Source organism: Strigops habroptila, chromosome Z (genome assembly GCF_004027225.2).
Source record: "Strigops habroptila isolate Jane chromosome Z, bStrHab1.2.pri, whole genome shotgun sequence".
In the NCBI taxonomy this organism is placed as follows: Eukaryota; Metazoa; Chordata; class Aves; order Psittaciformes; family Psittacidae; genus Strigops; species Strigops habroptila.
In genome coordinates this window covers 24043597-24069932 of record NC_044302.2, presented here as the reverse complement: position 1 = coordinate 24069932, position 26336 = coordinate 24043597, and the positions used below count along the sequence as shown (strand labels likewise).

The 26336-nt window shown below is 38.6% G+C and overlaps 1 protein-coding gene across 3 annotated transcripts in view; it reads right to left on the bottom strand.

Moving 5' to 3' along the window:
* The window catches only part of MCTP1 (multiple C2 and transmembrane domain containing 1), a 249559-nt gene that overhangs the window by 111054 nt on the left and 112169 nt on the right, over positions 1–26336 (bottom strand). For all 3 annotated transcript variants that reach the window (XM_030470381.1, XM_030470382.1, XM_030470383.1), the window contains 4 exons: positions 22202–22366; positions 20532–20662; positions 8294–8480; positions 3161–3254 (listed from right to left, as the gene is read on the bottom strand). In XM_030470381.1, coding sequence (XP_030326241.1) covers positions 3161–3254; positions 8294–8480; positions 20532–20662; positions 22202–22366 — 577 coding nt within the window. The remainder of the gene's footprint in view (positions 1–3160; positions 3255–8293; positions 8481–20531; positions 20663–22201; positions 22367–26336) is intronic.

The following is a 26336-nucleotide window of genomic DNA, read 5'->3' as shown; positions in this document are numbered from 1 at the left end:
CATATTTCTTGGTGTAAAGGGCACCTCTGTAGGCACACGTTGCGATGCCAGGGTTCCGCAAGCAGCTGAACCCTCAATAAGGTCTGTATGTGTTCCAGAGTAACCACAAACGAGCAAAGATTCCTGTGGGGAAAGGGGGATATAAAACTTTTTTAGCTGAGATTTCAGGGAGAAAATAGCCTTACAGTGAACAGCTAACACACAATGGAAGAGTCAAACGAAACTTTCCCTCTCAAGAAGAAAAGAAAAAAGTAAACTCCATGCTCCATGTCTCTCCATTTGTTACCTTATTGTTAAAAAAAAAGTAATAATTAAAAAAACTCCCCATATTTTCCAGACAGGGGTATTTGCTGTGGCCACAATTTCCAACAAAACATAATTTTGCGTTAGTGGAAGCCCTAGAATTGTGTTTTGACCATGGAAAGATGCTGCTTTTGCAGAGGAAACATCCTCATAGACCTGGCAATTCCCTCAAAGGCCCCAGTCCTGGAAGACACCGTATTTTACAGCTCTCCCCACAATCAAGGTCAGCTTTCAAGCACTGGTGGGGAATCTCTCAACCCTTCAAGTGCTCCTCCCTTTCTTAGACTTCCATGCAAGCAGGCTGACTGAGGAGAGATCTCACTTTATTCTTTTCTGGGGTATTTTTAAAACTCAGTTCTGGCATGTTCGAGCAGCGCCCCATTTTCAAACTGGTGGTGCCCACTTGCTCCCTGTCCAGAACTCCACCCTAATTCCAGCCCACCTTGCCACCTTGTTCAACACGTTTGTATGGGGGGAAGGGGCTGTTTGTAAACTGAGGCATGAACCACCCACCCTTAATCTCTTTCTTTTAAAAATATATCTGTACTAACCTTAATTTGAAATGCACTGTCCAGCACCGGGCTATTGAGACTGGAGAAAAAACTGCCCTTGACTGTCAATAGTTTATTAGGGGCTTAACTGAAGTGACCTACTGTAGTAGCATTCAGTCGAACAAGGCTACGGACTTTCTAAGGAAAGGAGAAGAATTGAGGGTTTCATTAAAAAGTAATTTGTGCTTTTTACTCATTCATTCAATGGGACTCTCAATTACTCTTTATTCACGCAGAGTTAATACAGTATTACAACGCTGCTCAATGAATGTATGGTAACAATAGAAAAATTTCACATTTTGAAAAGAAAAAAAAAAAATCCTTGCAACTGTAGCAAGATTGATGACTACTTAAAAGATTACAGAAATCTTTTTCTGTCTATACTTATGCTTAATGATGGAATATTAAGGATTTTTAAAATCCACCCAGCCCAAACTAATAAATTTTAATTTACTGCTTCACATGAAAAGATTCCTGAAAGTGAAATGGGATACATCCAGCAGACAGGAAGCAGAGCAAACCACAAAGGTACTATACAGGTGTTTCAGCTACTTTTCAGACTCCGGGCAGGGCAAAAGATTAACTCTGAAAAAACAACATAGTAAGAAGAGCAAACTAGTCCTTAGGAAGCAATCCTTAGTCGTGTAATTTATACCACTGGTGACAGTGCTCTCTACACTGACTAATAACATTGCCCCATTGAATAAAGGTGGAGGCTCCAGTTTTAAACTATTTTTGCAACCCAAATTTGAATCACCAAATGGCTACTTTATTTCTAAAAATTACTAGTCAAAGTTCAATCTGAAATGAATGATCTGTACATACCCACAAGTTACTAAAAGTAAATATAAATTACTGCAGCAATTAATAAAACCTCTTTCCAAAATACCAGGTATTTTTTCCAAAATACATGATTTATGCAGTGTCTGGAATACACAGCCATCTTACAAACCACATCTGCCATACAAACGTTTTTTTCTTGCCAATGAACAGAATATGTGGGACATGGGAAGGTATCGACTATTCTTCCCCACCTTCCTGACTGCCATTGTAAATGACATGTCTGAAAATTTTTGGTAGCTCTGTACATCTTTAATTGAATCAAATGTATTTCCAAAAAATTTGTTCAACCAGCACAAATGACATGTTGATCTGGAAAAGTCGAAGACTGAACGAGGTCAGGGACTGAATTATCCCATTTGCCCTTGAATAACTTAATCTCTCTCTCTGTTCAGACCACATTGGATTAAAAGGTCAAAGCAGAGTGAGGAATCTTTAGAAGCATTTCTCCAATCTCCCTGAAAACAGAATCTGTTATTTTCTGTGCCACAAACTGAATGATCAGTTCTAGCAACAAAATCTTTGCTGCTAACTTGGCTGAGGAAAAAAAAACCAACATACTGGTGCTCATGCTAATTCACAAAAAACTATTAAAAAGTGAATATGTTGCTATATATCTACTTCTGATCCTGTAACAGAACAATGTCCAATTTGCAGTTAAACCAGCTAGATTAGTATAATTTTTTTTTTTCTAACTTTTTTTTAAAAGCAGAGATGGCTATTTTCTGACACAGAAGCAGCTCATTTTGCTCCATTCAACTTGTGCAGTGTGATAGTGATTGTACTTACAGGAGATAATCTGGACATTTCTGGAGAAATATGGCCAGTATGGCTGAAATACTTTTTCTTATTTTGAAAAGCAAAAGTTTGAATTATCCATCCAGCTTATGTTACAAAAACAGAAAACAAAAAAAGATTTTCTTATTTCCTTTCTTAAACAGACAAGCAGTAGTTACAGGAAGCTGCATTTATTTTGCATTTATTTGAAGTCTCTAAAATCTCTGAAATGTCTGAAATCAACCACAGCTTTGCTAAATATCTGTCGGATATCAAGCTGTTCTTTTGGCAACAAATTTAAAGTTGTATCTAAATGTAGCACCTTTCATTTGCTTAGTCCTCTGGAATTCATCTTTAATTTGGATAGTTTTGTATTTTTTTGTCTACTAGAAAAATAAGTCTTTTCTATGTATTTTTTCGAGGACCTCTGATGGAGAAAAATGTATATATCACCCTCCGGAGAAGTAACCTATGTAGGGTTCTGCTAGTGTTAGAGTGACTTGCTGCCTTGCTTATAAAAGTTTTGTTTGTTTGCAGGCTTTCTTCTTAATGAGCAGAAGGTGAGGCTGAGATCTGTGAAGACAATAATCTTTAAATAAACTTCTGTTTTAAACACAATATGTTTCACTTCTAAAAAGGTCCAGTCTTCTTACAATATTTATTATCACAGAAACTAAATGAATCCTTGCCTGTGACATCAGCTGCCATCAATGCTTCTGCTCTGATGACCTTCACCTGAAGAAATCCCACATCCTTCATGTTATGGAACATCATCATTGGACTCTAGAAAAGAATAAAAAGAAAAACAATTCTGGATTGCAAAAAAGACAAACCAAAAGAAATATTAATAGTCCTCTCCCCAGCCCAGATGTTAGTGTAATTTTGTCTAACATACCCATACTTCTAAACATGATTTTCTGAAGAAGGTATAGTTGTCTGTTTCTTTCAGTATTTTGTAACTTTAAATTCCCAATCAAAAAATGCAAAGGAAAAACGAGAATATGAATTATTAAATACATCACCAATTCTACTGCCTTAATCCCCACGAACAACTGTCCATCAAAATTTTAAACTGTATCAGTGTATTAATGAAATTAATACAATGAAACAGTTCACCTTCCTGAATACTTTTGTAAGATCTATGTTCACATTTTCTACTTTTTCTATTTTTCTATTTTTTCTGGTTTTTTTATTTTTCACTTTGATGGCTCCAACAAAATTTTGAACAGTGACCTAGGGTCAATGTTGGTTTTTTATTGTAGTTGACTATTATATGCAAGCTTTCATCTAGCTTGCAAATAACAAGAGCAAAAACAATCAAAAGAGGACTTAACAATGCAAATTTCATAATAATCATGTGCAAAAATATATTTATATAAGAAAAAAAAAAGACATAAAGATGGTTCTAATTCCATGGCAGAAAGCATTTACTATAAATCTTTTTTTTTTTTTCTTTTTTAACATACATCTTAGCAATATATACAGATATTAAACAGAGGAATTAAAAATTAAAGAGTAGGCTAACACTTGCATTTATTCATCTAACATAGTTTAGAAAGCTGTTTGGAAAATGTGTTCTGTTGCTGCTCTTTTTTCAAATAACTAGAAGTAACAGTCTGGGAGTACTGCACCGGTTAGGTGTGAAACGCTAAAATTCCCAAGATCTAGCTTCAAAAATATTTTAATAGCTGCAGAATTTCAAATGATAGAATATTGAGTGCAACTTTAAATCTGCAATTAATTAACAACCAACCTGTTATTATCATTCAGTTTTAGATAACCTAGGGGAGGAACTCCAAAAGAGAAGACTAAAATTAGATTTTCAAATTAATTTTAAATCATGTATTTTTATGTGGCCTAATTTTTGGTTGCTTTTGCAAGTCTTGCTCATAAATGCTAGCATGTATCTTTATGTTGAAGTATTTTAAAATCTCGACTAATGCATTTAATGCCTGTGGCCTTTTCTAAAATTTCAATGTAGTGCAGGTGAAACCTTTTCCACTGCTTATGATGATGTCCAGATTTCTAGAAAACACGCACATCAGATAAAACACCAGGTCAACAGTTCTTTAAATTACTATGAACGCAAAATCAACTGTTACAGAAGACCAGAATAAACAACATCACTGATCTGAAAACCACAAGCACTCTTTAAATGAAATATAAATGTCATCTTGCAAAAGGTACAGTATGTTTATGCATAGATAACCTATCCATTAAAAGGGATATAATATGCGTCCCCATCTTTGCATTAGTAAGACAATTCTAACAGCTAAATCATCTCATACTAATTTCACAAGCCCCAACTGACCATCTACTGTTTACAGTGAAGGTTTGACCTTGGTATATGGAACAGAGGAACCCAGTTTAGTGTAGTACCCCACATGCTACATACATATGAACGCATGCATGTTATCATGGGATAATGATTAATAATATTTTTATAATTTTTAATACGTTAATCACCAGAAATACAGCTTAAAAATACTGTCAGTCAAATTTAATCAGCACTCAACCCTCTGCTTGTGTGCTTACACACTGAAGGTGGCAGAGACAGTGTTACAGATAGCACTGTTAAAATTCAAAAGCATCTTGGCACCATCCCTCATTTATTGTAGTAACAATCAAGGTTTGGATGCTTCTTATCAGAACTGGTACCACAACAGGGATAATTCTGCTCCAATACCATGATGAAACTAAAAGGATTTACAAAAACGTTTCTCTGTTTCACCCAAGTTTCCCAATGAACAAAACAAACACCACGCTGCAGAAAGAAAACAAAGCAAAAGCCAAACACAGAACAGGTCAAGTGACTGCCTTCCCTCCTGCAGTGCCGTACCGTCCCCTTTTCTCCAAATTTCACTCTGGTCAGCTTATTCTGCCAAAAGGCACCAGTGTTGTATTTCACTTTGCTACCTTTGTCAGCATCCCGCAGAATAATTATTTTTGAACTTTTAGTTTCAGCAAGTCAGCTGGCTTAGATTCATTTACTGCACATCATGACTTGCAGAGACTGCTGGAAATGTGTACAATGCCACGGCAGAGACTGCGGGAGAAGCAAATTACTTTAATACATTACTTTAAATACATAACTTTAAGTCACGATTTATCAGATGATATTCTGTCTTCTTATTTATGATTATTGTTGAAGGCCTTGAAACGTGCATGGCTCCTGAAGCCTGAAATTTCCATAGCAGAGGAATCCACGATTTGCTGTGAATCTTTTCAGCCCTCAATAGATGGGAAAAGATTGAAATGCTCTGGAGATGAGTCCTCTTTATTTCTTTAATGAAAGGCTGTATAATATATTTTCTGTATGGCTGCAGCAGCTGTCAGGGAGAGCATCTCAGTTCAGCTCTATTATGGGAGAAGCAATACCCCATCCTATAGCATCAAGATACACTGAGGGGCCAGTACTGATTGACAGCTTGTCACCATGACGTCTTATTCCATCTCTGTTATGGAGGAAATTAATGTCACACCACCAGCCTTATGACTCGCTGTCATCTTAGAACTGCTCACCTTTTATCAATGCTCTAAATAACATTTCAAGCCCATCGTCTCACGGTGGACAATCTGGTCAAGGGACATTAAATCGGATAACTGTGAAATGTCATAATAAAAATGGAATGCTAACAACTTCTTCTCTAAACTAGCTCCTCTGGTTTTTAAACTGTGACAAGGGGGACCACGGGTTCAGCACACCCGTTCTGAAAAGGTCATACAATCTCTCTTGGTCTGTACCCATTAATGCACCCCCCCTCCTCACCCCAAAAGGAATTAATCTTTTCAGACAATTGTGGTAAAATAATGGTTCAAACAGTAATGCCTGTTTAATTTGTAAGGCTCTGATGTTCAGCTACAAATGGTTAAATGACAGTAATAGAGTCATTTTCCAAGGCTATTTGATCTGATGGCAAGGTCAGCTCATTAACGCTTTTTGGCTGCAGAAAGGGTGCAAAATACATTTCTCAAATTGTAGCTAGATTTTTTTAAGAAGACAAAAAAGAAACCCCAAAATACAGCCACTCAATAGTGAAAAGTACATCTTGCTAATTGCATACTCTTCCTTTGTATCAGTTCTGAAGGAGAGAGATGAATACCAAAGACAAATCAAACATCAGTAAAAATAAACTACTTGAATTTCATTAATCCTTATCGTTTCTTTCTTCTGCTGCCCACCAGTCATTTTAATAAAAACAGTAACATTTATCACAAAGGTACATCGACAGTACAATTTTCCAAAACACATAATGAGAAACTCATGCTTCTGCAATATGAACATCTTCCAAAAAATATGTTTTCAAATGCTTACAGTAATGTAAAAACAAGAAAATACACATATCCATTGAATATGTAAGAAACAGAAATAAGTAGATTGATCTTACATCGCATAATTTTGCTTTACATTGGCGACAAAAAAATTTGAGAATTTTAGGAAAACCAATTAATAATACACAGTTGCCGCATGTTTCTATACTGCTACTGAAATTATCAAAACTATCAGTATCACTTGGCTGCCATATCACCACACACAATAATCCACAGAAATACGGTACTGTTGCACTTGGTAGCAGGAAGTATGTCACTTCAAAAACGTATCCACCAGAAATTTATTATATTTATTAAGGTCTAGTCTGACAACCACAGGCTGTCTATGTGAATTCCAAAATGTGCAATAACTCTCTTACTTGTAATTATTTTTCAAAGATGGTGCACAATAACTTAGCTCTCAGTTGGTTTAGGAATATTATGTTTAGCCTCACTAAGTCACCTCTATTAAACTGTGTTTATGATAACACTATTGGTGTATGAGTTGTACAAGCATTAGCAGACAGCTGATTCAGTGGAGATAGCCAGAATAAATTTGCTGAAGCGCACATCCTGCTAATCTGTTTGAAGAATATTGTACAGCATTAGTACTAGCACTTCATGTTATCTGCACAGCCTGATAAGGTACATCTTTATTAAATTCAGTTATTGAAAGGATGTCAGTCATGGAATAGGAATATTTTAAAATCTAAAAAAAAAAAATAAAATTAAGCGGCTCTTTGTTAGTCAGAGCTTGGTTTAATGTCTGAGTGTCTAGAGAAGCCTTTCTAAACACCTGGCAGCATTGTACAATAAAAGCTTTGTAATTTTAAGTGGAAATAGCTTTGCTGCTTCTTTTTTTTTTTTTTTTTGTTTCTCCATGTATAGTGAGACAGTTACTTTTAGTGATTTAGGTATTAGCGAATGCTGGAGTAAGAGCTCCCCTCTCTGTTGCTTTGATAAAACTACACAGATTCTGAGTAATGTGAGATTCTGGAAAATAAAAATAATTTGCTTTGGAATATTTTGAAATAGAAATATTGTTTAAAACAATTATTTTGATGACACAAAATACTGCTCCAGCCTCTAACGTACAGGCAAAAAAAAAAAAGTTTTCTTGCCCTTTAGTAGATGCTCATAAAAAGCTGAAAACTACTGGCATGTCAAACCATTTGGAGTAAACACTCACTGGAAAGCATACAGTCACTGACTGACCCCTTAGTTATTTTGTACTTGGTAAAATTATCTGCAAGGCAGTAAAACTAACTTCTTTAACCCCATCAAATAGCTGAATCACTATGTTAAAAAGCCTGTTGTATAAAGAGGATTTGTATCCTTCTTGATGTTAACTGTACCAGCCGTGGTAACACTAGTAACTAGCTTAAATAATTGTCACTGGCTGAATGTGGTAACAATATAAGAGATACATTTATATTTTTCCTCCCCCACTAGTTATTATTTATATAACCAAATGTTTTGCAAGCAAAGGGCAAAAGAGAAGCACTGCATACATATCTCTTCAGTATCTCCTCTCGCTCCTTCTGGTCCTCCAGGGAGTTGGCGGAGAGGTCAGAGATAGTGACTGCAGCTGAGGCTGTGAGAGTGACCAGCAGCACCAGGTATCCCTCTCCCTCCTCCAGCGGCATCTCCAGCTTGTGGGTTTGCTCTTTACTCAGGGTCGACAGGTCAACCTGGCACCTACGAACAAACATTCTCCATCAGCATGCAGTTTTCTTCACATCAAACCAGAGCACACTGGCTTACTTGCATTCAGCCAGACAGAAAAAATAAGCAGAAATCCCACTCCTTCCCAGCTTGTGGAAGGATTTCTCTTCAGCTTCAACCTTTGCCACTTGCTTTACTTTTTTTTTCTGTTTTTTTAAAGCTACAACCTGTTATCCCTGTGAACACTAAATATCAAAAAGAATGTAGACACTAGAAACAAGGTTAATTAATGTGTCTTACTCAAATGCAGCCAAAGAGAATTTTAAAAAATCCAGCTTTGGATGCAAATTGTGCTTTTTAATTACACCTCTTGTATAAATACAAAATGGAAGTTCTGATGTGAATATTTTTGATGCCATTAATCTAAAAACAGTAAAAATCCTAAAAAAAAAAAAAAAAAATTAAAAATCTGTACGGACTTAATTGTGATGGAGTTGGCATGACTGAGCATAGAGAACAAGGACTGAAGCACCACCCAAAAGGCTCAGCTCTCTTGCAGTAAGCTGTGCATGGCTTGGGGTCAAAGCTTCATGCAGGCATCTAGGATAAAATCCAATGCCACAACCCCCTGTGTAATAAGATGTCTCACGTTGTAATGAGCAGCGACTGCTTATAACTGCACAGAGTGGCTGAAGCTAATCCACCCCTCTTGATCCCCTTCTGAATAAACCCTGGTTGTACTGTACACTGACCTAACGAAGAATGGCTTTGTAAGTGCAAGCCAGCAGAAATAGCTTTGCAACCCCTTTAAAAATAAAAGGTAGAGCATTGAAAGGAAAAGAGTATCACTGCTTACAAAGGGCTGTCCACAAGCTTTTAATTAGAACAAGAATACCTTAGGGTGAGTCATTAGTCTGTGCACAGCTTAGAAGTTTAAATATTTTAATTTGTATAATTCACTAATTTCAACTTCCCTAGACTGCAACTCTGAGCATGCTGAGAAATTGAACACCTATGTCAAATGTAATGCCACCGTGCACTGCTCTGGAATTTCTGTGAAAAAGCACTATTTGGAATACTTCTGATAGCATCCCCCAGTAATGTTTTGCCAATTTATTACTCTAAATAAAAACAATAACAGTATCGAAATAAAGTAAATGAATATATTTTATATACAGTTAAGTCACTGAATACTCTGCTTTCAACAGGGTTTATCTAATGTGACAAGCATGTTTTGTATGCCACTCTCACTAAACTAAACATCTAGCAAATTCTTTTCATAAAATGCCAATTGATTTTGAAGAGAAAGATAGCGTGGTGACCGCAGGGCGAATAAACTGAGAAAAAAGTGGCAGACATGAATAAATAGGCATTTAAGGACAGGAAATAGCCAATTATGAGAATAAATGCAGCCTCATAAAACGGGTCCTGTGCTATCACAGGCAGATGAAATTTGCTACAGGAAAATTTCCTTTTATTTATTTATTTATTTTTTAATTTATTGTCTGTAGTGCAGCTGTCAAAATTAAACTACTGCAAAGCGCATTGAGTAACAAGGTTCAATTATTTTACAATGAAAAAAAACCTTCAACTGACACAGAATTCTGAGCTTTATATTTACCTTTTATGTTGAACACTTTCAATGATAAGGAGTGAGAAATGAAATTAACAACTGTAAGGAAAGACTAAAGCTGTTGTTAGTGCAGACTGATGGTCAATATAAGTGTCAAACATGTACATAGACTGCCAAACTATTATTTAGGCTGCAGTAAGGTGTATAAAGTCCTCCCTGAGATAAAAAATATTGGAATCAAGCATTCAAAGCTGGAGATGCCCCTGGTTTAAATATTCTTTGATAGTTGATATCATAACAGATACCACTCAAAAATACATCTCTGCAACAATATTACATCTTTAAACAATAATCATTGAAAGGGTCAGACTAAACTCTCTTAAAGTCAGTAAAAAAATCTGAAAGTCACTATCACAGAAGTAATGTAGAAATAATCCACTTCTCACTCAAAAATAGGCAAGAAAAGCTACCCCCACCAGAACAGAAAAACCTACATGCATCAGAAAACTGTGATGACTGTAAAATTACATGTTTTACATCAGAGTTCCAAGTTCTCCAATTCCTGAAGTTACAGGACATTTGTAACATTAGTAGTGCTTGCTATTTTTTATTTAGGCCAAAAGAAACAACTGGTTTTACCTGTGCACCTTTACTACATCTGTAAAATATTCCTAATAGTACATCTAGAACAGAAGACCTGAGAAACATGTCACCACTGTCTGCTCGACAGATCTCCATGAACACTCCATCACCAGCTTGGTATTTCCTAAAACCATACAACAGGTAGGGAGTTATCTGGAAGCTTCTTCCATCACAAGCCTTAACCATTTCAACAGGAAAAATATCCTCTAAGGGCCCATAGATAACTTGATGAAACCAGTAACTAAAGTGGGCCAACAAGAAAGCTGGAGAGGGGCTTTGGACAAGGGCCTGTAGGGACAGGACAAGGGGAAATGGCTTTAACCTGACTGAGGGGAGACTGAGATGAGCTCTTAGGCAGCAGTTCTTCTGTGTGAGGGTGGTGAGGCCCTGGCACAGGGTGCCCAGAGAAGCTGTGGCTGCCGCATCCCTGGCAGTGGTTCAAGGACAGGTTGGACACAGGGGCTTGGAGCAACCTGGTCTAGTGGAAGGTTTCCCTGCCCGTGGCAGGGGGTTGGAAGTGGATGCTTTAAGGTCCTTTCCAACCCAAACCATTCTGCTATTCCATTAAGGAGTGTCACCATTGTTCTTCATGGAAATGCAGGTTGAGTACATTTCTGTGTGTACACCATTGGGTGAAAGTACCTTTCTTGTTCTGCGCCAAGTCCCCTCCTCTGCCTTGCAGGACATGCAGCTTCTAAGAAGCCTGGTTTTATTGAGGCAATACCTAAGCACTAACCCTATCCTAGAATAATCTTTACAGACATCAGTAGGAAACTCACCAAATCTTTTTTGGATTAGTTTCCTTACAAGCCCTGAAGTTTACAAAAAATTTCTAAAGATAAATATCTTTGGAAAGTTCAAGTTGACAATGCCCCTTTACATATTACTTAGAGCATATACAAGTATTCCAAGCTTTAAAGCTTTAGCAATTTTGACTTTCGCATCAGTTAAGATGTTCTGTTAACAGACATTTATCACAAACAACTGTTCCCACGGAGAACAAAGATGCTTTGAGGATGAAGGTGAATTTGAATGTTACCAGAATGTGGTCCAGAATGAGACTGTTGTGGTAGAAAATTTTGTCTTGCATTCTCAAATTGAGGACCATGAAAAATTACAGCCATTTGAGGAGGCCATAAGTTGCATACAACCAGCAGCTCTCACAAAGCAGGAGATAATAGTGACTATGGACTATTCAGTTTCTTATGGAATTCCTATTTACACGGTTCTGCTGAAAGCAAAAGTTCTCCATCTGTGAAAAAGCCAGCCTGAAGCCACAGAATCATAGAATGGTTTGGGTTGGAAGACCAAAAGGTCTTAAAGACTTTAAAGACCATCTGGTTCAAACCCCCTGCCATGGGCAGGGATACCTTCCACTACAGCAGGTTCTCCAAGCCCAGTCCAACCTGGCCTTGAACACTGCCAGGGATGGGGCAGCCACAGCTTCTCTGAGCAACCTGTGCCAGGGCCTCACCACCCTTACAGGGGAGAACTTCTGCCTAAGAGCTCATCTCAATCTCCTCTCAGCCAGGTTAAGCCATTTCCCCTTGTACTGTCCCTACAGACCCTTGTTCAGAGCCATTCTCCAGGTTTCTTGTAGCCTTTTTAGGGGCTGGCAGCTGCTCTAAGGTGTCCCGGAGCCTTCTCTTCTGCAGGCTGAACCAGCCCAGCTCTCTCAGCCTGTCTCCAGAGCAGAGCTGCTCCAGCCCTCGCAGCATCTCCGTGGCCTCCTCTGTGCTCACTCCAGCAGCTCCACGTCCCTCTTGTGTTGTTGCCCAGAGCTGGAGGCAGGACTGCAGAGGGGTCTCCCCAGGGCGCAGCAGAGGGGGAGAATCCCCTCCCTCGACCTGCTACTCACACTCTAGGGATGCAGCCCAGCACACAGCGGGGTTTTGGGCTCACGCTCATGCTACCTGTCATGTTCAGTTTATCATTAACCAACATTCCCAAGCCATTAGAATTAGCCATTAACTCCTCAGATACATTTTTCAAGCATGGCTGTAAATGGCATTTCAGGGAATTTTATTTGTTAGTGCAGTTTGAGTATTTTGCATCTCTCCACTGCTCTGCACTGTATGGTCCCTGCAGTGCCTGACTTGTGTCAGCACTGGAAGTGGTATGCAGGGGCTCTGGCTGGCTGACTCTTCCAGAAGAGCTATGGAGGCACATCTCGGAGCAGCTCTGCACATAAGCATTATCAAGCACCTGGCAGATCTGGATTTTCAGGTCTTGGGAGATCAGGAGGGAGAAAAACACAAGTGCCTCAAGCTTGTGTACCAAAGTATCGCAGAAAAGTCACTGTGGAAACAGTGTACAGCTCCCATGGAAGGAGATTTGAGGATTCAAGGGGAATCCACCACTTCTCTGAAACTGTGTTCAATGTTCTAATTGCCCAAACTGTTAGAAATAGATTTCTGATTTATTTTTAATTTGAATATATCTGCCCTTTGGTTCTTTTTAAGCCTTCCTTTACTCTGTTGAAAAAGCCTTTAGTGCTCGGTGTTTTCTTCTAGTGAAGGTACTCATATACCAAAATCATATCTCTTCTTGATCTTCCTTTTGATATGCTAAACACCTTCAGCTCGCTATACATTTCCTCGGAACACATCTCCTACAGCCCTCAAATGACTTTTTGTAACTTTTCTGATCCAGTGAGATTCTCCTGCATCCTTTTTGAAGTGTGGAAGCCAGAACTAAATGTAGTATTTTATTATCAGCATGTCTAAGAGGTAAAAATCACCTCCTCTCTCTAGTTCTTACAGAACCTGGAATGTAAGACCGCGTTGGCACCCTGGTGAAATATCCTCGCTAATGAATGAATTACAAAGGTAGCAACATGACATAGAAGGTCTCTTAAAAGCCAGGTGGCCAGGCAAGGGAGAGACAGCAGATAGCGAGATCATTTTCTCACATGACAAAATAAAGCATAAAAGAGGAATTGGAACAATCCTAAGTGATAGGGACAGAAAAGCACCACTTGGCTACAACCCAGGCAACTTAATTATCATCATGACTTGTTCAGGAAGACAGCCTTTTAACTCCGCTGTGATCCAGGTCTATGCTGCTCCAAAGGATGCCAGGGAGAGGAAACTGTGGGATTCCGCAATTAGAACTGAGCTGGACACACATCAGAAGCAGCAAGGCATAAACTGCTGCAATCTGTGAGACTCCATATCCTTTATGAGCAGAGTACAATGTTGCACTAAAACCAAAAAACAAACAGAGAGGGGAAATTCTCCAACAGAAAGCACCAACAGAAAATGACACAGCTCAGGGAGACAGGACCACGGTAACATGAAGTTCTTGGAAGAACCAGAGCACGGAATTTTTAAGTGTAAAGATAATGAGAAAGAAATAAAATGACAGATCCTATATGATGCTTGTGATTGGTGGTCGATAGCGGCAACAGACTGAAAACCAGGAGATCTCCCAAAGGAGATGGAGACTGTTAACTTGGCTAAGTAGGACACTGACTAGGGGGGAGAGTGGTGGCGAGCTTGGGAAACTGGAAAGGATCCCTGGGAAGATGGAAAGGATGCCAGGAAACTGGAGAAGATTCCCAGGAAGTTGGAAGGGATCTCCAGGAAGCTTGAGAAGGTCACTGGGAAAACGGAGCGGATTCCAAGGAAGCTGGAGAGGATCCCTGGAAAGCTGGGAGAACTCAGCAGGACCTGGGAAGTGGTGCTTTCATGGAGCAACACATGGAAAGCAGGAAAGAGCTCTGCAGTTTGGGATACATCAGTCTTGGCAACAGAAATATGATCGCTACGTGAAATACAGGACAATGTCACTGGTCAATGAGCAATTCCTGAATACGGTCAAGCATTTATTTCTTGCTGAAAGCAAGCCCATGCCACAAAATCCTGCTGGAGAATTTGAAATGACCAATTAACATCTTCCTAAGCACAGATCTTCACAATGCAAAACGGATTTACTTTGAAGACTGCACAGACAGAACAAAAGCAGTTGCAGACCTTTTGTGTGCTGGTATTTCCTTTGTTGTACTTGTGGCACAGCCGTACACTCACAGGCAAGTGCTGCTAGCGTGTCACAAGTGCAATTTCTTTGCAGCAAAACTAACTTTGCTTTGATGAACATCACGTCTTCCTACATGGTTCTCCCCTCACTAGTTGGTCCAAGCAGCTTTGCAAGAGCTTTCACACAGCTCCAACTTTCCACAAATCCTCACAAATACCTATTTTACACCCCTAACCACTTTTTACACTTATTGTCATGCTCCTCATATCTGGGCAGCTACTCCACTTTTCCTTCTCCCATAATCCATAAACATAATCCAGCTTGTGTGCACCATTCTGTATTTCAGAATACATTGGAAAATACTACCAATTTTGCAACAGTATGTGGACAATAACAACTATCAGTAAGAACCGTAAATATGAAATACCTGGTAAGAGAAAGTTTCTGAAGATGTGTGAGCCAAAACTGAACTGTTTTTGACTTTCTACCAGGCCAGCAGTGCCCCTGCATTAACAGAAGTTAAAATATTGAGGGATAGTAATAAATAAGGTGTTGAATACCTGAAGGCCTAATTTTGAGATGCAGTATTTACATCCAACTCCCTTTAATAACAGCTAAAAACCAGAGATGCTCAGCACCCCTCAGGATTTGCCAAAGGCAGGCCTGCTAGCAGCTCTTTCAGATTTTAATGCTTCAGGCAAAATCTTCATTTTACACAGAGAAACATACCTGCAGTAATTTAACTTTAGTCATCCTGTTTAATCAACAAACTATTATACATTATTATATTACATGCACCCCCAAAAATCTCTATAGCTTCATTACTATGAAAAAAATAAACAGGTAAGGCATAGCAGGTTAGGAGTTGAAATCCTCAATACTTATGAAACACAATTTTAAATTTGTGTTTCATAAATATGGTGTGTACCCATGCACACTTGCAGACAAAAATCAATTTGAATCTTCATGACAATATTCAGGGAGATTTCAGTGTGTTACAGATAAAATTAATAAATAGCCTTAACAAATATACCATACACAAGGTCTTTTGTTCTTAATTTGCATCAGATGGGAAAAAAAGATAGTATCATCTACAAATACTGATGAAAATAGATATAGATGATGTCAACAGCAATTTCCTGGCAAAAAATATGAGTAAAATTCAATGTCATTTTAACGATAAACACGCATTTTTCATAACCATAAATAATGCTATAAATCCTGCTGTACTGGACTGCAAATAACTTCACCTGAATAAAACTGTATGACATGGAATTTACTTATCCTGTATGTTCACAGAAACAACTTATTCTCTGACAGCACTCATTCTTGGCAATTTATTGCACCTGTCAGCAGCCAATTTGTTCAGATTACTGCTATGCATAAAGTTGTAACAATCATAAGGATTTATTAGCTGATTATCGTAAAGGTGACAGTCAGGATCACCCTCAAAACCAGAAATGATAAGAAAGTTAAATAATTACATGAAGATTAAAATCATTCCACCTTCATTTTCATCTTAGTATAACCTACATAAACCTACTGCAGTATATGCTGCTAATAACAAGAGTATATTGAGTCAATATGGATGATAAATTGTTAGCTTATGGCAAAAAAATGTGAATGTTGAATGTACTCAAACTGAACAACATATACACAGATTTACATATTTCTACTTATCAGATGAAGCAATGACTAATACTGCTCATTCAAGTCCATATGCTTATTTGAACTCAAGAATGCTTGCCCCCCTGGTTTTAGCTGCTGGTGCTTTCAAAAAAAAAATACTTCTAGAGCTCAGGTCTTTGAACCTGGAATCATAGAATCAAACTGGTTTGGGTTTTGGGTTGGAAGGGACCTTAAGATCATCCAGTTCCAACCGCGTGCCATGGGCAGGGACACCTTCCGCTACGCCAGGTTGCTCCAAGCCCCGTCCAACCTGGCTTTGAACACTGCCAGGGATGGGGCAATCACAGCTTCTCTGGGCACCCTGTGCCAGGGCCTCACCACCCTCACAGTCAAAAATGGGGTTTTTTGGGGGGGGGGGGAAAGAAAAAACAAAACCCAAAACAAAAACAAACCAACCAAAAAAAAAAAAAAAAAAAAACAACCTAAACTCTCATGGTGAAGAAATAGTTGTGGGTTTTTTTAAAAAAATAAGATATTCAGAAGAATGCCAGAATTTAGTTTCCTGCACGATGAAGCTCAGTCCTGGTTAAGCCCTGTGATTCGTCATACAAATCAGCATCTGGTCACAAATATATCTTTCTTGAACGTTTTGTCTGAGGTATTTTTCCAGGCTTTTGAAATCCCCAAAGAAACATTGAAATGGTCCTACTATTTCATTTTTTCAGAGTATTCCAAGATGAAAGTTCACAGGGTATTACATCCTTTAAATTCTCGAGGAGAATGCACACAAACTCAAATGAATTCTATAAACAGTTAGTGCTCAAAGAATGGAAATCAATCAGCATCTCCTTCCAGGAACTGCCATACTTGCCTGGGCACCAAGGTGAAGAGGGAGCTTTACGCTAGTTCTGTGAAAGGCATGTCTTTCTCCTCTGAATTAGGATGCCGTGCTGTAACTCACACCCTCTAAAAACCTTCCTGCCTCTTACAAGCCACCCCATCCACTTCCACCCTCCTCCTGTCATGCTACCCCAAATCCAGACTCTCACTTTCATGTCTTCAGCCTTCTCAAACATCTTTCTTACATCTTCTGTTCTCAACTACAGATTACAGCCCAAGCCCTCGCAGTCTGAGCACACATGCCACCGCCGCCTTGTCACACTCCCAGCTTCACTTGGGCCTGACCATGCTCCAGCCTAACGGGCATGATGATACATGCAGGGGTCATAGACATCTACATTCCTGATTTCCCACTTCTTTTACTTCACTGAAGTCCAGCAGAGACAGAGTATCACTCCAGGAGAAGTTATGACATTATGCTTTGGAATAAAATCTGCAATTTACAGAGCTTATCACGGTAAGAACGTTTCAGCACAAGGGGGTTTCCCATGCTGTTTTCCAGGAGGAACCTGGAGTTTGTCCCTTCAACCTCTCACCTGGCAACCCTGTTCTCCCACCTCCAGCTCCATTTGGAACTGCTGAACAAATCTTAGGGATGGCTCCCTTCAAGAGATCCCCTGGCAAAGCTGCTTGGTAATGCCTGTTTTGCATGGGAATTCTGCTGGCCTTCACACATGTTCTGAAAGCAGATGAATATGGAGAACACAAAAACCCAATACTGTGGATGAGAGGTGAGAACCACTCCTTAAACAACTTTTTCTTTTGTTTTCTCAATTTGGTCTGCTGTATCCCTCAATGAATACGATCTCTTCAATCAGCGTGTCTTCTCCCTAACCATACTTTGGCCATGCAGGACATCTTCAAGTAATAATTATTTTCATTTGCACTTAATATAAATATTCCTCTATAACAGCTGCTACTTGCACATTGTTAAAGAAAGGGGGCAGATCACAGTCTCATGAAAGGGATTACTCTCCATTACTGAGCAATGCAAGAATACTACCAGCAAGTCTGTTGTTTCCCTCTCACAGCCTCATTATCACTTTCCCTGGAACCTGAACCCAAATATTAAATTTACCTCACATGCCTTGAGAGTCACAGAGCCTTAGTGATGGAGCATGACTTGTTCATGGTTTACAAAATAAATATGCATTTTGCATAACATACACACACTAGCAAGCCTGTAGTGTCTTTACCAAAGTACTTCCAACTTTTAGAGTCAGCCTCGAAAGGAGAAACTGGGGAAAAGAGAGCTCAATGCAAAGTGGAGCTGTCAGGTGTCAGTGATTTTTATCCACAGTGACTGGAAAAGAGCGTCAGAAAGGGGGAATATTAAGACCTATTTTTGTATTCAGATTGATCTTGACAAATGACAGTTTTTCATGGAAATCTTCATGGAGAAGAATTTGTCTGCAGGTTACATTATCCAGAGATAAGGCTCCAACAGAAGGTGAAATGGGAGAGTGTCTGAAATGACAAACTGAGGAGGGGTTACGCATACACTGTCAGCAGAGAGGCCACAAAAATCAAGAGCAGCAAGATTCCAGGGAAAAATACCATTGATTTTGTTAAAATTAGTTATATACTGCAGAAGCACTACAGATTAGCTTTGTCTAATTAGCACCTTTTTTAGTATATGTAAGTACTAAGAACAAAACAAGGTTCTCTCACTGAAAAATGACGAAGGCTTCAAGCATTCTTCTATGAGAGACTTCTCATGCTATCAAGTATTTTTAGCCAAAATAAAATGTCGAAATCACTCGTTACTTGCAAAATAGCATGCAAGTTACTAAAAACAGACAGATGCATAATTAAAGATGTTCAAGTTTTTTAGGTATCTGAAAAGCTACCCAAGCAGATCACGTGCCTCAAGTTACAAATTTTCCTTCTCTAATTTCTCTAATCCTTCCTTTCCTTCTTTAATCACATTCTTATTTAGATTTCAAGTGCCTTTGAGCTAAAATGGTGTCTTCTATTTTATGCAATGCTCTTACAAAGACTTTATAATTACTGGTAACAGTAACAACGTAAGTGCTGCTTTGATGACAGTCTTCTGAAAAATCACACTTGAAAACTCTGAATCTCACCATCTTTTGGAAAAGAAGGTTAAAGCGAAGCAGAAAATAGGAATAATTTCCCAAGGTATATCGCATGTTGACATAGGACTAAATTATTTTGCTACTTCAGAAAAATAGTTACTGTTACCACATGTGCCAACTGAAATCAAGCCAGGGAAGAAATACAACATAAACTTCAAATATAAACATATCATCCCATCTACAGGGATTTCATCAGGGTTTCATCATACAAAATAAAATCCTGCTGTGTATACTTTTGAGAATTGGTTTTGTCTATATTAAAGCTGTCTGCTTGCCACAGACTCTGTATGTGTCCTGAGCTCCCACAATTTATGATAGCAAATAAGCATAGAATATTATCCGACTGATATAATTTGATAAAGAATGCCGTTACCCTAAACAGAACAAGAGGGAGGAAAAGGTCAGTAGAAACATAACCACACTGACAACAAAAAGTACATGTTTGGTCTTTGGGATTTCCATTCCTAATTTTAACTAGGAAAAAAGTAATTCTACTAGTTAACAGTATCAACGCGACCAATATGCTAACGAACAATCAAAATATACAGGATTAATAACTATTACTATTATAATGATTGTTAGCATTTAAACTGTGATGTAAACAAATATCTGAGCTTTCCAAACAGCACCTGCTTGGTGGTTAACATAAACACAAGACAGTTTTTCCCCCTATTAGCTAACACTTAACACCATTGTTAAAAAAAAACATTAGCATCTTCTTCTTCCTACACAGTAAAATGGAGCGTGACCAGGGAAATTCATACAATTTCTTGAACAGATCCCAAACATTTTCCCAAATTAGGTGAATGATCTTATTTCTCTGCTCCAAAAGCTCTATGTAGCCCTTCAAGACTCTCATTTCATTTACCTAACAGATTAAAAAAGTAAGTACATAATTTTGGTCTTATGTGCCTATTACAAGTCAGGAGAGTTATTTCTCCTCCAAGCCGGCTGTTGCTGTGTAGAACCTCCTTCGTTTTGATCATTGCTCTAAACGTGGGATTTTTACTTTGGAAAATCTATCAATTGTTAAAAGCTGCCACCTACTGGTCAATAGAAAGTATTTTACACCTTCAAAGTAACGAATTACATCAATGCAGCAAACGGTATTGATACTTTGCAAAAAATCCTCCCCCACCTTAGAAAAAAACACTCAGCAAAACCCAAGAACAAATGGTCATAAGAAATAGTTTCAACAGGAAGGCTCATTTTAATCATCTGCTCTCATCTCCAGGGAACAAGAAGGCTGTTAACTGCACAAACCTGCCAATAAAATCATCCTTTTTGCCAGCATCCTTATCCCACACGGTAATATCAATAATTCCACCTCGTTCTTCATAGAGATGAAAGTCAAACTGCTCCCTCCACTGAGGATTCAAAGTTTTTGGCACAATCTGAAAGGAGAGGAAAAGGAAAGTCATATTGCATTGTGCAGGCATACACTTTCTAGAATTGTGAATTTAATGTTTAGAGCCTGTTCAGAGAGTTTTTTTCTATTTGCAGTGTGACTATCTTAAGCAGTGAGAATTAAAAAATAGTAATTAGAGAAGTCTACTGGCCAGTTCTCTCATGCCTCTCTGACACAACAGCAACCTCCAAAATCCTGAAACCTGTCACCTTCAAAAGCCTCCCAAACAAAGGATTTACCCTGGCAATGGGTGCATTTTTCTGTAGAATAATTATGCCCAATCTTAAGTGACAGCTGTAAAGTTATATGTCTGAGCCTAAAGGAAAACAAAGCATCAGCGATGACAACTAGATAGTGACTGTAGGTATTTAAAAAGAAAAAAATTTATCATGTCCTCCTTCCCCAGCTACAGTAAGCTGAGAGAAATATGGTTTCATGGTTTTCTTTTTATGGCATAATACTTTTTTTTTTTTTCCCCACAACTGCCTTTTCTTTGCAGTAAAGAGGAAAAGAAAGCTAGTTTCAGATGAAAGCAGCTACTTTAATCTGAAAGTAGCTTTCTCTACCATTTTCAGTCCAGTTACTTCTAACAAAAGTGCCTTCAATGGATTTCAGTCCGTGTACTTCCGAACACGCTCTGCAGAAGAGAAAGCTTGCAGATTTTTCTACCAAAATGCAAAAGCAGTATTCACAGTAGTCACATCTGTCCTGAGCAAGAATGGAACTGTCTAGTACCTTCCCTACAATGCAATCACTACTTTCTACATCCACCAGTTCTGCTGGTTTGAAAAACAAATGGAAACATCAGAGAGGATTTGAATGCAGAAATGCTAGGAAAATGTTTAAGTCACAAAATCATGAAATTTGATTTCTCCTCATTTCAGACTAAGAGGCCCCAAGGCAGGCTCAGAGGTCTGGAAACATGGCACCTAGATGTTCCTGGCCTCTTCCTTGCTTCCCATGTGGCTGTGAAAACCACATGGGCTGCCACGGCTATTGAGAGAGGAAGGTCATGTCCATCATCAGCAGTCCCAGCATCTTTCATAAGCAGCCATTTTCAAACCAACAGGGGTCAGGGAGATAAAAAATAACAGCAGTAAAGCCAAGCAAGTCTCCACAATAGTCTTCTCACAGATCAATCCTATCTACTTCTTAAGCTCATACACATATAAAACTTTAATAAAACTTGCCGTAATAAGACAATGAAGAAAGCGAGAATATAAGCATGATGTGGTTTGAGGATAAGACCTGTATCAGCAAATAAATCCGAGAAAATCAGGTGTGCCTCCCCACCACCTTGCATTTTTCAGCACTACATTTTTTCCCCATCTACTAGTATTTTTTTTAAATCACAAAGTAAAAAGAATCATCTAAACAAAACTCCAGCTGTTCTGACAGCTAATTAATACAAGAGTAACTCTCCATTACTATTTAAATCATCATGCCAGCCAAAAAAAAACCCGCAAACAGGAACGAAACATTTCAAACATAGCCAAGGAGTATTTTATGTCACAGCTAAAATTACCTTGCTTTTGTACTTTTGATGCCCCAACCGGAACTTCACATAAGGATCACTTCGTCCATTTGCATCCATCGCCTTAAGTTCACGACCTTCTATTAAGGTAACACTAACTATCCCTCTCCAAAGCTGAGATTTTCTGTGCAGGTCTGAAAGACGTAAGCTCTGCGTCTGAAACAAAAACAGAGATATAGTTAAAAACATCCCCAAAATTTTCCCTGCATTTTAATGCGCAATTTCACGTAATCATGAATGTAAAACAACCATCTTAAGCCATTTTGAAGTTATTTGACAGTACATATGTAAACTATATTAAAAATAAATACTTGGAAAGAAACAAAACAGTGACAAATACACAGGTAATGTCATATGCTGCTTTTGCAGAAGCAAACAGAATAAATGCTACTTAAGGAAATGTTTGGGGGAAAATAGTGTTTTTTCCTGCTTCACTTCTCCCTATGCTGATACAACTAACAACATTAAAAATAAATGTTATAAAGTCTCATCTATTAGTTCATACTATTGAATGAACTTGAACAAACACTGAAATAAACATAAAAAATTGTGAGAATATGAAACTTCCATTAAAATAATACAAACCCATCATGAGAAGCATGGATGAAGGAAAAGTAAGTCAATAAACTGCCGTGCACATGACAACTATCTCAGCATCTAAAATGGTATTCTCAGAATTCATCTATGGTATTCTCAGAAACAGCAAGGAAAACTGAAATAAATACCACCATGTTGGCTCAAGAGTTTCAAAACAAGATGTTGCAGAGCTGCTAGCTGGAATTGTTGACTTTGGTTGGGGGTTCAAAGGGAATGACCCAAAGACCGCATGGCCACAGCATTCATCAGTGAACCCTGCTGGGGCAGGAGCTGGGGTTACAAACTTGAGCAATTTAAGATCAGTTCCACCCAGTTCTAAGCTACCAAGGTAACAAGGTACCAGAATTGGGGAACCCCCTTTGCAGGCAAACGCATCTCAGGTGCACCTGAGGAGCAAGGCTGTCAAAGGCTCTCCTTGTATCCTGAAATCTTAGTTGTTCAAGGTTACCTTACCTATAGTCAGAACACTAGGGAATGAAACAATACTTAAACTCACAAGTTATTCTTTCTAGGAATCCAAAAAGGCAAGCCTGCATCTATACTCAGCTGTAAATACATCACATATATACATTTTCTTTATTATGCAATGTATTTTGAGCAACAAAGGCTTTATGGGCTCAGCAACCCCCCCACACGAAGGATTGCACAGCTGGCTTCATCACTTGCATACCTCCAGTGTCTCTGTTAGAGGTTTTCAGCGCAAATTTGGTTTGAGGCTAAACACAGCTAGATGGTTATATCTATGCAAGTGCGCAGGGCAGAAACTTTATTTTATGTTACTCAGGGAAGATCACAGAAAGTACACTGGAGTAAAATCACTGGATTATAACTTGCGGGCATGAGACTCCTGAGAGATGTGTTATACAAGAGGACTGAAGCCACTGGGGTTGGAGCAAATCTGAATAACATGTTTTTAGCAGTATTCCAGATATTATATTGGCATGTATTTGTGTTTTCCAATGGCTATTCATTCCAAGCAGGATGTTTACTCCTGAAATACTTCAGTATATTTATTAAAGATTTCTTTTCCTGAAGTGAAGGATTTCACTGCAGAGAAACTTCTCACAAACTTACTGTTTCTCCAAAGGCAAACAAGGAACTGTGGAATAACCTTTAACCTAACCTGTGACATGAAGCAGCAGCAGGACACCAGAAAGCGTAAAGTCTACAAAAATTAGGGCACAAGTGGGAAACTCAGTTGCCAGAAGAGATTTAATTTACAACACAGGAACATTGTTAAACAACTTTTTTTTTTTTTCTCTCAGCACAAATACCCATTCATTGGGGATACACAGTCAACATAGCCAAAGACTTGTGAAGAAACAGTGAATTATTTTTTTTTTTTCTGGTTCCAGTTTTCTAGAAGGTTTAGAGTAAAAGAAACACAGAATAACCAAAAAATAACCAAAACTGGCTCTGCCCTGAAAATAAGGTGATGATACAGAAGTGTTCAAGACCAGGTTCGATGGGGCTTTGGGCAATGTGGTCTAGTGGAAGGTGTCATGGCAGAGGGTTAGAACTGGATGACCTTTAAGGTCCCTTCCAACCTAAACCATTCTAGAATTTTATGATATAGAAAGGAGACAAGGTACTTTTAGGAAGGCATTTCACATGTGGATAGAAGCAGTGGTTAGCTGAGACTGATGCACAGTCGTTGGTTTTAGTCGTTGGCTTAGTGCTCTGCTTCACTAATCACAAACGAGACAGTGAATCACCTAGAGAGTATACTTGATCTAAATTCTGTTTATTCAATGGCTCTTAAAATAATTTGCTGCATTAGAGCAACTGCCACCATATAAAACATGCTAATTTTTTATGACCAGTAGGGAGTTTCATCAACGAGGGTAGTTTACATATGAGGTGGCAAGGCAAGAACCGAACAACCACGCATAGAGCATAATATGACAGATGGGTCAGACAGGAGTTTAAAAGAGTCAGGCAGAAACCCTGAGCACAGTGGTTCATGTGTTGCTGGAGAAAATCCTTCTGGGTCAGAGCCAGATCAACGACACGCAACATGCCTCGCAGAGCCCAGTGGCACATTGACTGACTGTAAAGCTGCAGAGCCGAAAACTTAATCTGCTGGAATAACAGCAGCCAGATGCTAAAAGTAAAGTGGTGTGGGCTAGTTTTTTCCCGAAGGTTGGGAATTTGGACCACAGCAATGCTCTTTTCTCCCCATCTTTATTGGTAACACCCAGATCCATGGAACAGCAAAAGGGAAACATACTGAACAGTATAGCTGGCTGGAGCTAAAGCTATTGAGATTGTCTGGACATGAAAGGTATGAGATACATCGCCTTCCCTAGCAAGAAAAATTTCCAGCTAGCATTTTTCTTGTTTCTAAGTGAGATTGAGCAGCATCTGAACAGACATCTGAAACATGCTTTCCTTCCAGTTGAAGTCATCCTTATCCTCAGAAATTACAGACATTGACATCGTCTCTAATTTCATAGTTTTTTGTAGGAAATAAATAAATATGAATGTTTAGATTTCAAGTCAAATTTGACGAAAACCTAACAGATTTAAAAAATGGGAAAATAAGACTGATTTCACATTTTAGAGTTCTTCCCTTATGAACTTAATTCCACGGTGTGAGAGAGGTATGTTGCTTGTAGGTACTTTTTTAGGTATCTGAGCAACCTTCTGTAATCCAGCCCACGGTGATCAGTTACAGAGTCAGAAGGGAAAACATGAGGGTAAAATGCAGAAATAACCACATATCTTTCCAAATTTCTCCTATAAAGGAGCATTTCTCAAGACTAATTCTTGGATAACTTTTTCCCCCAGAAAGAAGGACATGCGTACTGCACCCTGGCTTCACTCTTCTGCCACAAAGAAAAAACACAAAGACACTACACAGCTTTTCATTTCTCTGGGAATAGGTGGGAAGTAATATATTTCATAGTATTTCCATCTGAAACTGGCCATACTGTCTATACAATGGCACAATTTGGAAAGAAGCAAGGTCGAGATCTCAGGCCACGACTGTCATTAACGTGGGATTATTATTCCCATTCTTGTGCATTTATATGTAGGCATGGAGATTCCCACCTGACATGTTCCAAACAAAGAAAACCAAAAAAAACCCAGGAGGGGTGGAAGGGACTTGCAGCCTCCATACTGTGAAGCTTTCTCTCTCTCTTGCCCCACAAGTAAATTAAAATTAGACTTCTGAAAAGGAATCTTTCATGTCAAAGGACACTCAAACCTGCCTGTGAAAGAAAAACTTTTCATATCCATATACAGCTTTAATCCTTCTACTATAAACAGCATTCAAAATCAACATTTTCTTACATGATAAAATTAGCTTTTATTTGTGTTTCACCTATTCTGTCTAAATGTGGGGTAGTGGGAGGGATAGGAATGCCAACAGCAGGAAGTCTTCTAACACAGAACTGTATCCTCTATTAGACATGATTAATATAGTGAGCCAAATACAATGTCAGAGCTGAAAGATGATCTTAAGACATGGCTTAATGTCCTATATTCCGCCACATATTGCTGGGTAACATTGCTGGGTGGAAAC